The sequence below is a fragment of the Apaloderma vittatum genome, unplaced genomic scaffold (assembly GCF_000703405.1).
Source record: "Apaloderma vittatum isolate BGI_N311 unplaced genomic scaffold, ASM70340v1 scaffold449, whole genome shotgun sequence".
Lineage (NCBI taxonomy): Eukaryota > Metazoa > Chordata > Aves > Trogoniformes > Trogonidae > Apaloderma > Apaloderma vittatum.
The window spans coordinates 54056-68109 of record NW_009735579.1 but is presented as its reverse complement, the minus strand read 5'-3'; the positions used below and the strand labels follow the sequence as shown (position 1 = coordinate 68109).

The 14054-nt window shown below is 38.7% G+C and overlaps 1 protein-coding gene across 1 annotated transcript in view; it reads right to left on the bottom strand.

Annotated features, from left to right (window-relative positions):
• Positions 1–1273: 1273 nt before the first annotated feature.
• Positions 1274–14054, bottom strand: part of PAM (peptidylglycine alpha-amidating monooxygenase) — a gene marked incomplete at its 5' end in the record, with an annotated part of 66130 nt that continues 53349 nt past the window's right edge. Inside the window, 7 exons of the mRNA XM_009876614.1 lie at positions 1274–2091; positions 2609–2665; positions 4232–4435; positions 6690–6743; positions 8095–8194; positions 9173–9291; positions 11764–11964. Coding sequence (XP_009874916.1) covers positions 1910–2091; positions 2609–2665; positions 4232–4435; positions 6690–6743; positions 8095–8194; positions 9173–9291; positions 11764–11964 — 917 coding nt within the window. The remainder of the gene's footprint in view (positions 2092–2608; positions 2666–4231; positions 4436–6689; positions 6744–8094; positions 8195–9172; positions 9292–11763; positions 11965–14054) is intronic.

Below are 14054 nucleotides of genomic sequence, written 5' to 3'. Positions count from 1 at the left end.
AAAAATATACCCTTACTTACTACTTTTGAGAAAAGCCTGTGATCTTTTAGAACTGATGCCACACACACCACCTATGATAACAGTGCTACTACAGCTTTCTTAGTTGCTTACATTGAAAACTTCCTGTAAACTATTGACTTGTCATCTTTGCAGACAGCTTTAGAATATCCTTCCCAACTCTCTTGTTTTTATTTATGTACAAGGAATCCAGGCCACAGCTAAAAATAACACTGCCTTGCTTTCAAAAGCAAGATAGAAACAGGTCATTTTCCTTGTAACACTGGGGAAGATAGAAATTAACAGGAGAGGAAGGATCTTGGAGTATGCACTGAATACATACTCCAGGAAATGGAGCCTGTACTCCAACACTTTAGAAAGCTATCCTGGAGATTTTGCTATAGTTGAGAAAACAACAACAACAAATTGTCAAGGATTTCAAGGTTTTTGTTACAGAGAGTTTATAAAAAAAGAGGTTTATAAAATCTTGCTTATTTTCTGCTCCACTATCAGCACCCTAACTCCCTCAAAACCCACCTTGCAAAACCTGCTGCCACAAGAAACCTAAGGACTATTTTTCGAGCTTAACACTAGCAATAGCCTGTTACAGTACCTGCAATGACAATAATGAAAGCTGTTTCATAAAATCCCGTGGCAATTACAGCTGTGTACACTCTGCTTATAATACAGGTTTTAAAAGGAGATTAATCACGCTCCGATCTTCAATCTAGACTGATAAAACATGACGACATCACACAATGATTCACGCACTTGAGATGAGTCATCCAGCCAGGGTAATTACCAGCAGGTCTTCTGCAAATCTGTTCAGTGAGCAAGCACATTAGAGGACTGAGAACTCCTGCTGTATGAATGAAAAAGGAAGCATGGAGAAACAAGAAAATCAGTGCTAAAAATCAGGTAGTATTAGATGCCTACCCTGACTAATTTATATATTTAATCTGAGACACAGGTTTCCTCTTAGCTGTGACCATGTTTTATTAAACACCCTGAAGTTTTATTATACAAGTAAATTTCTTCTTAAAATTTATAAGCTTGTCTTTGTACATGTATGTATATTATTAGTATTTTAAAAGAAAGCCCAAACCTGGTGACATAGCAAAATATTTTTCCAGCTTCCATACAAAATAGCGTTTTTTCTCTGCTGGCAGTAGACATTAAAAATTTTACTGTATTAAGTGGTCTGTGTAATTTATACAAAAGCTGTATACAAAAAATTAAAAGTATGGAAAAATTCCAAGTACACTGCAACAGCTAATGCTCTGCGAATACTTTATTACACAAATTACATTCAACTTCTGAAAATAGTGTTCTAACAGTGATACCATCTAAAAATAAGACATCCCAGAAACACATCAAGTTAGGAAGAAGAAAAAAAAATTAAATAGAGACTTTTTTCTTTCCTTCAATGCAATATAATGTTAGTGATTTTAAAAAAATAGAAGAAGATTTAGCAGCTTCATTTTCTTGTGGCACTGTAATTTCTCTGTACTGCAACAGGTTAAGGACATTGAAGAGGAAAGGCACAAAACAGAAATTGGCAACTGAATAGTTATGGAAAAATATCCTGATGAAGCAGCTAGTAAGACTTATTTACAAGATCCCCATATTAAGATGTGAAAATACTACTGCTTTAAATCAGTGCTGCAACTACAAGACGGTCTGCTTTATTAAGATGTTCACATAAAAAACAACAGCACTGATATGGAACTTCCATACACTCTTGCACTTAAAAAACAGAACTAAAACCAAACAAAATTGAAGGAACCAGTGTACAGCCCCACACAGACTAGTACAGTTTACAATTAAATACACAAAATCTTAAACGTGCTTCAGGGAAAAGGAATCTGATATCCTGGGTTGCATTGAATAATGGAGAACTCAAAAGCTGGTTTCAGGATGATGAAAGTGCTGGTGGGGGTGGAGGTGCTGAACACTCTTCCTCTGAATCTGTGCCATCATCTTCATCTTTTTCTTGATCACTTCCTTCAGTGCTCAGTCGATCAAACCCTTTTCGGCTGTAGCCTTTGTGACTTGCAAAGAAGTTCCCAAGGTTAAGGCCACCACCGCCTTTCCCTGTGGAAATGAAAGGCTTGCTGTAAGGTTTCCTTTACTATATGGGAAGAGTAAAAATCTATCTACTCATTCAAAATTACAGTGGGGATTATTTTAAGTGTCCTTCCAGAAACTGTTTTTAAAGATCAGCACATAAGCCACAAAAGCTAAGAACAGAGATCTGAAAGAGGAATTAAATTCATCTTTGAAATAGAAATTCTAAACTATTTTTTTCAGCATCCATTATTAAGTCTTTACATAGGCTATTTTTGTTCCCATTAGTTTGCCCTTAGTCTCAAAGTGCTTCATTTCATTCACCAGACCCACAGGTAACTCATAACAGCTACTGCTGTCCCACTGGCAGTGACACATCCTCTTCAGTGGGCTGGTAATGGCAGATGAAGTGTCGTAAAAGACGTTTCCACAAAACACCCCCAGTTCATCCTCTGAGAAAGTTCCATCACATCTGTTACTTGATTAGAAGCAAATACAGAATCCAGTTTGCATTCTTAAGAGTTCTACAATGACTTGGACTTACCTGTAAGTCTGCCTAAAATTCTGCCTGAATTTGAATCAAGCTTGTGTTCCCCACCAGCTGGAAAACAAGGTAGATTCAAAAAATAAGCTAAAAAATCATATTCTATGATTAAATAATTATCTGTATTTTCTTGTGCAAAGCATAGACATACAACAAATTGATTAGCAGCTCTAGGAGGCAAAACAGATACTTTTCAGCTTCTTGATAAAGGTGAAATTATAATTACTAACAAAATTATTGTACCACAGATGTTCAGTTTGTGCCAATTCAGCCATTAAGAAAACTCACATTTAAGTTATTTCTGAGAATTTAATTCCCTCAACTGTTCATTTATTTTTCTGTGAAGAGTTTACAGGAAAGACAAGAACTCTGTCATTTATAATGTGCACAATTACATTTCAGCATGCTGCAAAACACAGCTTGACATCTGAAGTGGTATAGTTTCCCTTCAGAGAAGAATGGCTTTCTGAAAGCCAGTGATCTATGAATTTCTCTAGGCATTTTGAAAGAACTTTCTCTGTTGCCTCACAAACTATATCCTCCTTCCTGGTAACTCTTTCCATTCTTCAACTAAAGAAAAACTAAATGCCATGACCAAACTGTCTTTTCCTATATACTACTCAGTTTCCATAAATCTGTGCAAGTTTACTTTTACCAATATAAATGTACCATGCTCTTTGACACAGTAAATTCAAGCACTGCTTGAATACAAATGGAATGCAAAGATGTTATTATAGATCATATCCATTAGCGGCAGTACTGCAGTAGTCTAGAACATCAGCACACTTGATGTGCTAAATGTGTTTGAACACAAAGACACAGGAATCTGCACACTGAAATCAGTTGCACAGCAGTATCAGATCACTGAATTACCTACTCTGTCGCAGCATGTCCTAGCCAGTAGCAGAATCATATAATTTGTCTATTCCATGTACATTTTCTTATCTTGATGAGAGTATCTTGATAAAACTATTTATGAATTACAAAATAACAAGTGCAATGATCAAACTCCTACTGCAGTCTATCAGTTTCTCAAAAATACTGTTATATAATATGAATTAAGAACAAATTTACATAGCACTGTAAGTACTAATTAAAGGTCTCAGCAATGGATGGAGGTGCATTACGGAAATATGTCTGACTCACAAAATGCACAAGGTAGTAGTGAACAGTGATATATAACCTCTTTTAAATGTTATCTGTTTGCATTTTGCTTATATCTTTTATAACACCCACAGAGTCTTTTGTTCTCAACAATTTGAAGATCCCAAACTGAAAATCAAAATATTCTTAGAGTATTAAAATTTATGTATTCTGGACAATAACATGAATACATTCTAGTTGTTTCTGAGATAAGAATTTTCATTGTGATACCAATTAAAGTTTTAGAAACTTTAGAAACCTTCACTGTTCTGTGAAAGGTGCTGGCTTGAAATGCAATGTTACAGGCATAGGGGGATGCAGCTGCTGTGCGCGTTCTGGTTTTTAGTTCGCATGCAGTGACACAGTAACTGGAAGGGTAAAGGGACTGTAAGCCTCTCCTCATACCCTTGTCCCTCAGTATTCAGTGATGTTTTGAACTGGAATAATACAAGCCTGTTCTCTAAAGATGCTCATGGTTACCTCCATAGAGAGTTGTCTTCCTCCATCGAATAAATACTACAATTGCCAGCAGGACAACAACAGGGATAATTAGAAGTGTTGTAATAAGAACAAAGGAAACTCCAGTGCTGGTCTGCTGGACCAAATGTTGTTTTTCCTGCTTCTTTAGAGGGTCTGTTGATTCTGGGTTGTTTTTCAATCTGGCTTCTACAACTGTTTCTGATTCTTTAAAAAGAAGACAATTTCAGTATGTAATCCAGATGCATCAAGCAACATAGAACAAGGCATTAAAGGAAAGAACAAATTAGAATACCCAAAGTGCTGAGTAACAAGGAAATAAAAGACAAGCACCTAAGGAGACATTTTTAGCTCTTGCTCATGTTATTCCAAACGTAAGGCAGAGAGAGCCTGAATAATACCACTATCAATGGTGCCCTCCTCTTTTCTCAAATGGGGAAAAGTGTCAGTGATAGTTTTGTCTTTAAAAATACCTAGCACTTAAAATACAGGAAAAACTAAAATATATGAAAACAGGTGTGTGATTTAATATCAGTAAAACATCTCCTTTTGATAATAACACTTCTACAAGAAATACTGAAATCCAGTATATGCCGTACTATCATCAGTAAAAAAGAAAGCATTTAAAGTTACTTTTAATAAATTTGTGACAAAGAGTTAGATTTTCAGAACTGCTGCATTCCATGAAAGAGCTTTGGTTCTGTAAATCTAGAGAGCTTTTGAAAAACACAGTCAATCATTCCTGGCTAAATTTTTTACCTCTTGACCTACAAGAAAAAACCCACATATTTGAATAAAATCCTGCATGCTGTTTTCTGTGTGTATGAAGGATCACATGCTTTGTGATTTTAACGAGTAAAACCATCTAGCTCTACATTTTGAAGTCTGACTGCGTGTCTTAGGAAGTTGCTGTATAAGAAACACACTCTGAATCAGCTCTGTTTTGAATCTGTATCAAACTTAAAACGATGTTCTGTTCTGAAAGAATAGCAAATGCTTCATTTGACACTTAAAGCTAATACAACAATAACAACAATATCACTGTCATCACTAATAAAATGATAACAATGATAACATGCTGTCTGTTCAAGTAGTAGCTATAGCCAAAAGCAATTTCCTTCCACCATGTTCTCCATGTATTTTCCCTCACTTCACAGCAGTAGTAACAGTCTGTCACGAGGAGGCTGTGAAAGTGCAGGCTACTCCTGTCTGTTTCTTAAGCAGACAGTGACACAAAGTCCATTGGCTATCTATTTTCTTCAAGTGGAGTTTAGTGCGTGTTAGTTTCAATCTAGGTACTCTTTACAGATCGTTACTTCAGAACTGCTTCTTACGCTGGTGATACTATTGCATTTTTCTCTGCAACACTGGAAGTCTGCTCTCTTCCTAAAGTAAGCCAAGATGCATTAATATATCATTAGATTTGTTGTACTGTGGATGCTGTAATGTCAATACTTGCCTTTTGAGCGCTTTAGGAGGACTGATGTACCAATACAGAGAAAATAGAAGGATAACAGTTTTAGCAATAGGGATTTCATTGCTTTACAACGTCACCCTCCTTTATTCTACTTCTATATGCCTAGCAGTTGGGATCTTTTGGTATTTTCTTGTGTGTGCATATACATGGCTAAAGCAAACCATATTAGCTCTGAATTCAACCAAAGAAAAACAGTTAAGAGTGTCTGAACATTTTATAAAGGCCTCTCTGGTAGCCTGGTACTGTTCTTCAAATTAAAAGACCTATGTAATAATGCAAATGGTTAAAACTACTTTTCATCTTCCCAAATTGATGTTTTACCCATTTCAATCTCCTCTACATGCATTTCTTTATGTCCTTATATTAAGTTTCTACATGTTTTTAATTTTTTTTTTTTCATTTTTATGCAGAGAAATTGAAAAAAAAAAGGCAAGCAGCGAATTTAGGGAAATGAATCTAAATTAAAAAAAAAAAATGCTTTTTGCCCTATGGTGTGACTGGCAAGGCTATGTCCTGAAATATTATGCAGAGAGATAAACCAATTGCCATTTAAAATAACTCTTTTTTTGTTTTTTTGTGTGTGTGTTTGAGGGTTGTAGAATAGGGGGAAATATGCTAGAGAGTAACTATCACAGTTATATTTCAGAGCTATTTCTGTATTTAAGGGAGCTGACACAGATACCAATCTGTACCATACCAGATGGTGGTATGGAAATAATCCACTAGTTAAATTTTTATCTTAGTGTCTGTGAAGCGCTTTCGTTACTTATAATGAAATGTTTAAATTCGCTGTAAAATAGCTTCTACTAGGTAACACTGTTACAGGCTGCTTTCTAGTGCTTCCTATGCCAGCTCATGTTATCTGTATGGAACACTGAAAAATAAAAACAAACTACTTCATATTTTTCCTTTCAACTTGGCAGAAGCAGTCCTAGTTTATGTGAAAACACTGGTTCCTTCATTTTCACAGTGAATCAGACTAACCTTTTATTTCCTGTACCTCAATACCAGCCTTTTTAACTGACCGATGTTCCATTTCTGTAAAACAAAATTATTCTTCAGAACAACTGACATTTCATAAAGACACTCAGTGACATTTTCCTGCTAGCGTTCTCAAATGTACAGTACAATCCTAGAGTAAACAAAAATATTCGCATCTGAACTTCACCAAGGACAGTCAATATAAACCATCCAATAGCTCACAAGGCCATGGAAATAAGAAAGTCTGATGCATGAAACATGTGCGCAATAATTAACTCTTATGCCACAGAGAGATTTAATGGGCATGTGTAAAGGTTCAGGGAGATCCACAAAAATAAACTGTTCATTATAATCAAAGTCATGACGGATTAAAGGCTGGCTGAATCAAGGCTCTTTAGCTATTGTGGTTTTATACTCCAGCAAAACCTACAAACGAGGATGATATACAAGGACTTTCCTCATCTAACCTATAAGAGATGAATAATTCCATTATTTTTTGCTCTCACTTTTTTTTGTATAAAAGCCTAGAAGTGTTCATGTTCAGGTTACTATAGGCAGAAGAATCCATATCCAATCAGAATTACAATTTATCTGGTCCAGTTTCCTGTTCTTAAGAGTAGCTGATGCCAGATGCCGCAGAAGAAAATCCATGAATTATAAACAAATATGGAATAACTAGCTTAGTCAGAAGTTAATTTATAACAGCAGACTCTTACTGGTTGACTAACACCCTGAAGCCTGAGGCTTTATCTCTCTCATACATTTTTTTTATCCAATATAATGTAACACCAGATTATATTTTTATTCCTGTAAAATATCTGATCTCCCTCTCATTCTTACTAGACGGATGTCTGACTAACCAAGTCCCTCCCCCTGAAGTCAGGCTACTTGCGTTGGGGGATACTTCCACTTCATGGAAACAGGACTGTAAATTATACTAGATTAATTTTCTAACAGTAAATACTCCCAATTAAATTAATATAAGTTTTAAGTTGACTTTTGTTCTCACTTCAGCCCCTGGGAGTTCTCTGTATAATAACCTCAAAGGAAGCAGATGACTTCTCAGCAAATGATACATTAAAATTACTAAAATGCTACACGTCATGCTTTTGTTAAAGCAGGTACTGACACGACAAGGGATAGATCTACCATGAGGCAAATGCATTTTGATTCCTTCTACGACAAAGGAACTCGCACTAAGGACTCTTCTTTGACAGAGCATGCAGCAGTGCTGAAGAATTGTCTTTTAATGAAAACTGAGCAGTAAGACAGAACTTCTGCAGGCAGGGCTTGTAGTATACCTAAGTCATTGCCATTAAGCCACAAAGTTCTTGGCCAGTGGTACCAGATAAGTAGTACTGAAGACAAAAAATGTGAAGTTGTGACACTGAGAACAAAAATAACGTACTTTCTGTGGATGCAAACTTCCACACTGCTCTGGCATGAACATCTCCAACGAATACTGTTTTATCTTCCGAAGCAACAACATCATGTGGCATCTCAAAGCTCTGTGAAGATAAGTAGTCACAGATCACTCTTAAGTGTCTACACATGCATAAGGCTTTCTTAACCCTGGACTTGTCATATTCAGTCCTTTGACTGGAAAATATAGCAGGTGCTGATACGAAGACCTAACATGAGTGAAGGATGAGGAATTCTGTTGTATGTCTGCCTTCTCCAGGAATAACAACATGGAGATGATCTGATGTATTTATGCTAAACTATTTTTATATTTATACTATTTATATTCATATTCTTGCACTCAATTTTATCCTGTGAAATATATTTAAAAATTCATGAATCTTGGTTTCAAGCCCACAAAATTATGTTTTGGCAGTTTGTACACAACAGAGCTATTTGCTATTCCCAGAAAAAAAATAACTCTTTCTAGTATAATTTACAACTGGACTGCAAATAACAGGAGTATATGAGTTATCCAGAAATGGGAAATTCTTTAGTCTAAGACCATCCCTGGAAACTTTTTAAAAAAATAAACATAACTTTTATGTACAATACTGTATGAATGACATTTAGTCTTAACTTCCACACTGATTTTTTTTTTTAAAAAAGAAGGGATGTAACCATACAGCTGAGTATTATTTCTCTTTAGGAATATACTCTATTTTTTGACAAATTACTAGCATCTAAATATATGAATATTTCAAGTAATTATTTTTTTTCTCTTAAATTAGCTTTCAAAAACTGTCTAACAGCACGAAATTAGGCCCTTCCTGACTGAAGGCATTTATCTGTAGGAATTATCTTAAGGGTAGTATAATTTTTGAATGTGTGCCACATGTAGAAACTAAGACCCAAAATTTCAGTATCTTTATTAGGCTACTATTATAAATAATTCACTTTGTACACCTTACATTAAAAACATGTTTATTTCCTGTAATAGTCTTATGAAAATTAGAGAAAAAGGATGTTACCAACATTCTCATACATGTAGTTATATGCACCAGGCACTTTGTGCCATACTCTACCTTTCTAAGGGGAACAAAAGTATCAATTATTTCTCCAGTAGAGAAGTTCATCACAAATCCTTGCACTGGTTCTGCCTCTCCAGGATAAGGCATTCCATTAACTGCGAAGAGGAGACCACCTGCAACAATATTAGATTTGCTTTAACAGTCTACACACATAGCAAACTAGTGCAGCTGAACTGTAATAGTACAGATGAAAAAAGGCTGTCTGAGAGAGAGACAGACAGAAAGGTAACCCAACAGGAATCAAGATCACCAGAGGAAAGTTAAGTCAGGTATAACAGATGAAAGTTGGGCATTTAGGAGATGCACATTTTGCCGAAGTGAGAAGAACAAGTAAGGCAATATTATACAGCTTAGTTAAAGGAATGTGAAAGCATTAAAAAAATTAGTCTGAAGAATACTTTGCTAAGGATGCTTGGTCTGAATGGGAAGTTCCTTAAAGGTATCAAAAGCAGAAAGTCAGCTAAGGAATCAGTAGGATGACAAGAGGAAAAGGTGTGAAAGGGGGACACGGGAATGAGGGGCCCGTGGCAGAGAAGCTCAGATTTTGTAATTTTTTTCTGTTGAGTAAGTTGAGGAGATTCTGACAAGATTTTTTGGTAGCAAAGAGGTCACAGGAGCCAGTTCCACTGTAAGGAGGTACACAAAAGGTGCTAGACAAGTTGGATGTTAATACAAGACAAATGAGAAATTAATGAGCTCAGGCTAAGCTGAGTAACCCAGCACTGCAAACAGCCACTCCTCCAGAAGGCTAGCAGACAGCCAAAGTAATGCCCATCTACAGGAAGGGCTCAGAAGGGTGCCAGGAAACTACATGTCAACAATTCTGGTTTCCACTCCCACTAAGATGGTAGAATCCATAATGAAGAATAAGACATAAGAAAGTGTGGCCTATGAGAAACCAATTGGCATGGCTTCTCTAAGTGGAAATTGTGGTTTACCTCTGACAGGGCAGAAGAAGCACTCAGGTAAAGAGGATTCTGTAGACATACTTGGATTTTCAGAAAACTTTTGACAAGGTTGTGCATCAGAAGTTATTAAAGAACATGAATTGTCACAGGGCTAAATTAAAGACCCATTAATGAACAAGAAGCGAAGAGCAAAAGACACCAATGTCAGCAAAGAAGGGGAGTGAGGAAGTGCTCCAGGTGCTGAAGGAGAGATTCCCCTGGGTTGTGCCGAAGACCATGGTGAAGCAGGTTGTCCCTCTGCAGCCCATGGAGGTGACAGAATGTAGATGTCCACCTGTGGCTCATGGAGGACCTCACACCAGAGCAGGTGGCTGCCTGAAGGGGGCTGTGACCCTGTGGGAAGCCTGCACTGGAACAGGTTGCTGCCAGAACTTGTAGCCCATGGAGAGAGAGAGAGAGCAGGCTGGCTGACAGGATTTCTGCGATGCTGCCAGGGATCCACACTGGAGCAGTTTCCCCTGAAGGACTGCACCCTTTGTGCATAGTTTGTGACAAACTGTCTCTCGTGAGAGGACTCACGTTGGACAAAGTGTGTGACGAATGACTCCCACAAGACGGACCCCAGAGTGGCCCAGAGGAAGAGTGAGGAGCCCTCCCCCTAGGAAGAAGCAGTGGTGGAAATGACATCTGATGAACTGACCGCAACCCCCATTCCCTCTACCTCTGTGCCTCTTGGTGGGAGAGGAGATGGATGAGTTGGGAGTGATGTTAAGCGCAGGAAGAAGGGAGGGCTGAGGGGAAGGCGTTATTTTTAAGATCTGTTTATATTTCTCATTATTCTTCTCTGATTTTTTTGTTAATACATTTAACTAATTTCCCCAAGTCGAGTCTGTTTTGGCCAGGATGGTAGATGCAGGTGATGTCCCTGCCCTTACCTCAAACCATGAGCCCTTTGTTATACTTTCCCCCCTGTCTAGCCAAGGAGAAGTGATAGAGTGGCTGTGGTGGGTACATGGCTTACAGCCAGGGTAAATCCAGTATAGCATCTCGAAAAGGTTCTAATGAAATTAAAGATTCTAGAAGAGAAAGGCAATGACAATAGTCAAGGGGCTGAAGGAAGTAAATGGTTTATGGAGAGAGATTAAAGTGGCTGGGGAGAGAGCCACTTTGGAGAGAAGGCAATGAGGCAGCATATATGGGGAGTGTGGAAATGTTATTCACTAGCTCCCAAAATACTGGGACTGAGAAGCACTCAATAAAACTGGGTCACTTGTAAAAATTAAAATATAAAGTGGGTAGTTAGCTTCTGTAGCCTGTAACTACATGAGGTCAAAAAGGCAGACAAAACAAGCCAGTTGGAACTGGAACTAGGAAAACTCATGGGCAAGAAGTCTATAGAAAGATATACTACAAAGAAGAGGTCAGGAGCTGCTTCCTGACATCCTTAAATAATATGCTTGTGGATGTATGGAGAGTAGGCGAGGAATGGACCACAAAATCCAGCCAGGCTTACACAGAACATTTTTAAATTTTTCCACTACATTAGGTCTGTTTTGAAAGAGAATAAATATCTGCCTAAGACAACATTATAGCACTCTTCATGAAATAACACTGTGTACTGTGACATACCAGCATAAAGCAACAACTTGAAATCTGAAGAACAGCAAAAAAGATTACCTGGAACATATGAAACTGCAAACAACTCTCTTCCAAATGATTTGTGCTTGATCTCTTTTATGAACTCCCCAGTCTCCAGTCTGAAGCACTGAATTCGACCATTTTCCCTGTCTGCAACACACAGCTGACTAAAGTCGGGGATCAGGGCTAAGCTGTGAGGGATATGAAACTGTCCAGGTCTGGCTCTGCCTGGAGAAGTCTCTGCAATACAAAATATCCAGGTTTGTGTTAAAGTACATGTGGAAACTATCAGTTTGGCTTAGAAACAGCGGTATGTCACACAACACAATATAACACAGAGGAAAGAAAGAAGCTAGCATTTTTTCTTCTAGCAGTTTTACTCATTTAGGTAGGTAAACTGTGTGAATCTTTTACATTGTCTTTGCAAATCCTGAATTTATGAATTTGATACTTTCCTATAATATTTGGCATAGTTTAATGCCTGATATATAATTCTGTGTCAGGCAGAAATGTAATTATTGATAGCACAGATGGAATCATGACATAAAATCTTGCAAAAATGGTACAGGCTTATACTGTTTGATCAAGTGTTTCAGAGAAAAAAAAAAGTTTTGTGAAAGTCGCAACATAGACTCATAGAATCACAGAATCATACAATCACAGAATGGTTTGAGTTGGAAGGGACTTTAAAGACCGTCTACTTTCAATCACCCTGCCATGGACAGGGACACCTTCCACTAGACAAGGTTGCTCAAACCCCTGTCCAACCTGGTCTTGAATATCTCTAGGGAGGTGGCTTCCACAACTTCTCTGGGCAATCTTTTCCAGTGTCTCGCCACCCTCAAAAAAAAGAATTTCTTCCTAATATCTAACCTAAATCTGCCCTCCTTCAGTTTGAAACTGTTACCCCTTGTCTTATCACAAAACTCCATGACAAAGAATCTCTCTTCGTCTTTTCCTGCAGACCCCCTTTAAGCACTGGAAGGCTGCTATAAGGTCTCCCCAGAGCCTTCTCTTCACCAGGCTGAAGAGATGCTACTCTCTCATTCTGTCCTCATAAAGAACGTTCTCCCACCTCCTGATCATCTTTGTGGCCCTCCTGTGGACTCACTACAACAGGAAGTCAAGAAAGAGAGCCATGAGACCTGCATGGTTAACCAGGAAGCTGCTGGGCAAACTCAAGTGGAAGAAGAGAGTATATAAATCATGGAAGGAGGGGCTGGCCACTTGGGACGAATGTAAGACTGTGGTGAGAGGATGTAGTGAGGCAACTAGGAAAGCTAAGGCCTCCTTGGAATTTAACCTTGCAAGGGAGGTCAAGGACAACAGAAAGGGCTTCTTAAATACCTTGTAGATAAAACTAACACTGGAGGCAATGTAGGCCCTCTCGTGAATGAGGTGGGTGCCCTGGAGACAGAGGATAGAAAGAAGGCAGAGTTACTGAATGCCTTCTTTGCCTCTTTCTATACTGTTGGAGACTGTCCTCAGGAGCCCTAGTCCCCTGAGCCCCAGAGAAAGTCGGGATAAAGGAGTTTGCCTTTGTTGAGGAGGATGGGGTTAGGGGTCAGTTAGGCAATAGGGACATCCCTAAATCCATGGGCCCTGGTGGGATGCACCTAAGGGTGCTGAGGGAGCTGGCACAAGTCATTGCTAGGCCACTCTCCATCATATTGGGTAAGTCGTGGGGAACAGGAGAGGTGCCTGAGGACTGAAGGAAAGCAAATGTCACTCCAGTCTTCAGAAAGGGCAAGAAGGAGCACCCGGGAAACTACAGACTAGTCAGCCCCACATCCACCCTTGGAAAAGTGATGGAACAACTTATCCTTGGTGTTGTCTCTGGGCATATAAAGGATAAGAGGGTCATTAGGAGCAGTCAGCATGGCTTTGCCAAGGGGAAGTCATGTCTGACCAACCTGATAGCCTTTTATGAAGACATAACCAGGTGGATGGATGGCGGCCGTGCAGTGGATGTGGTCTATCATGATTTATCTGGATTTTAGTAAAGCATTTGAAATCGTCTCCCACAGGATCCTCACAGCTAAAGAGAGGAAGTCTGGATGACCAAGTAGTGAGGTGGGTCTCTAATTGGTTGAAGGGAAGAAGTCAGAGAGTTGTAGTCAATGAGGCAGAGTCTAGTTGGGGGCCTGTGTCTAGTGGAGTCCCCCAGAGGTTGGTACTGGGACCAGCACTATCCAATATATCATCAATGACCTGGATGAGGGAACAGTGCACTATCACCAAGTTTGCTGATGACACAAAACTGGGAGGAGTGGTTGACACACCAGAAGGCTGTGCTGCCATTCAAAGAGACCCAGACAGGCTAGGGGTCT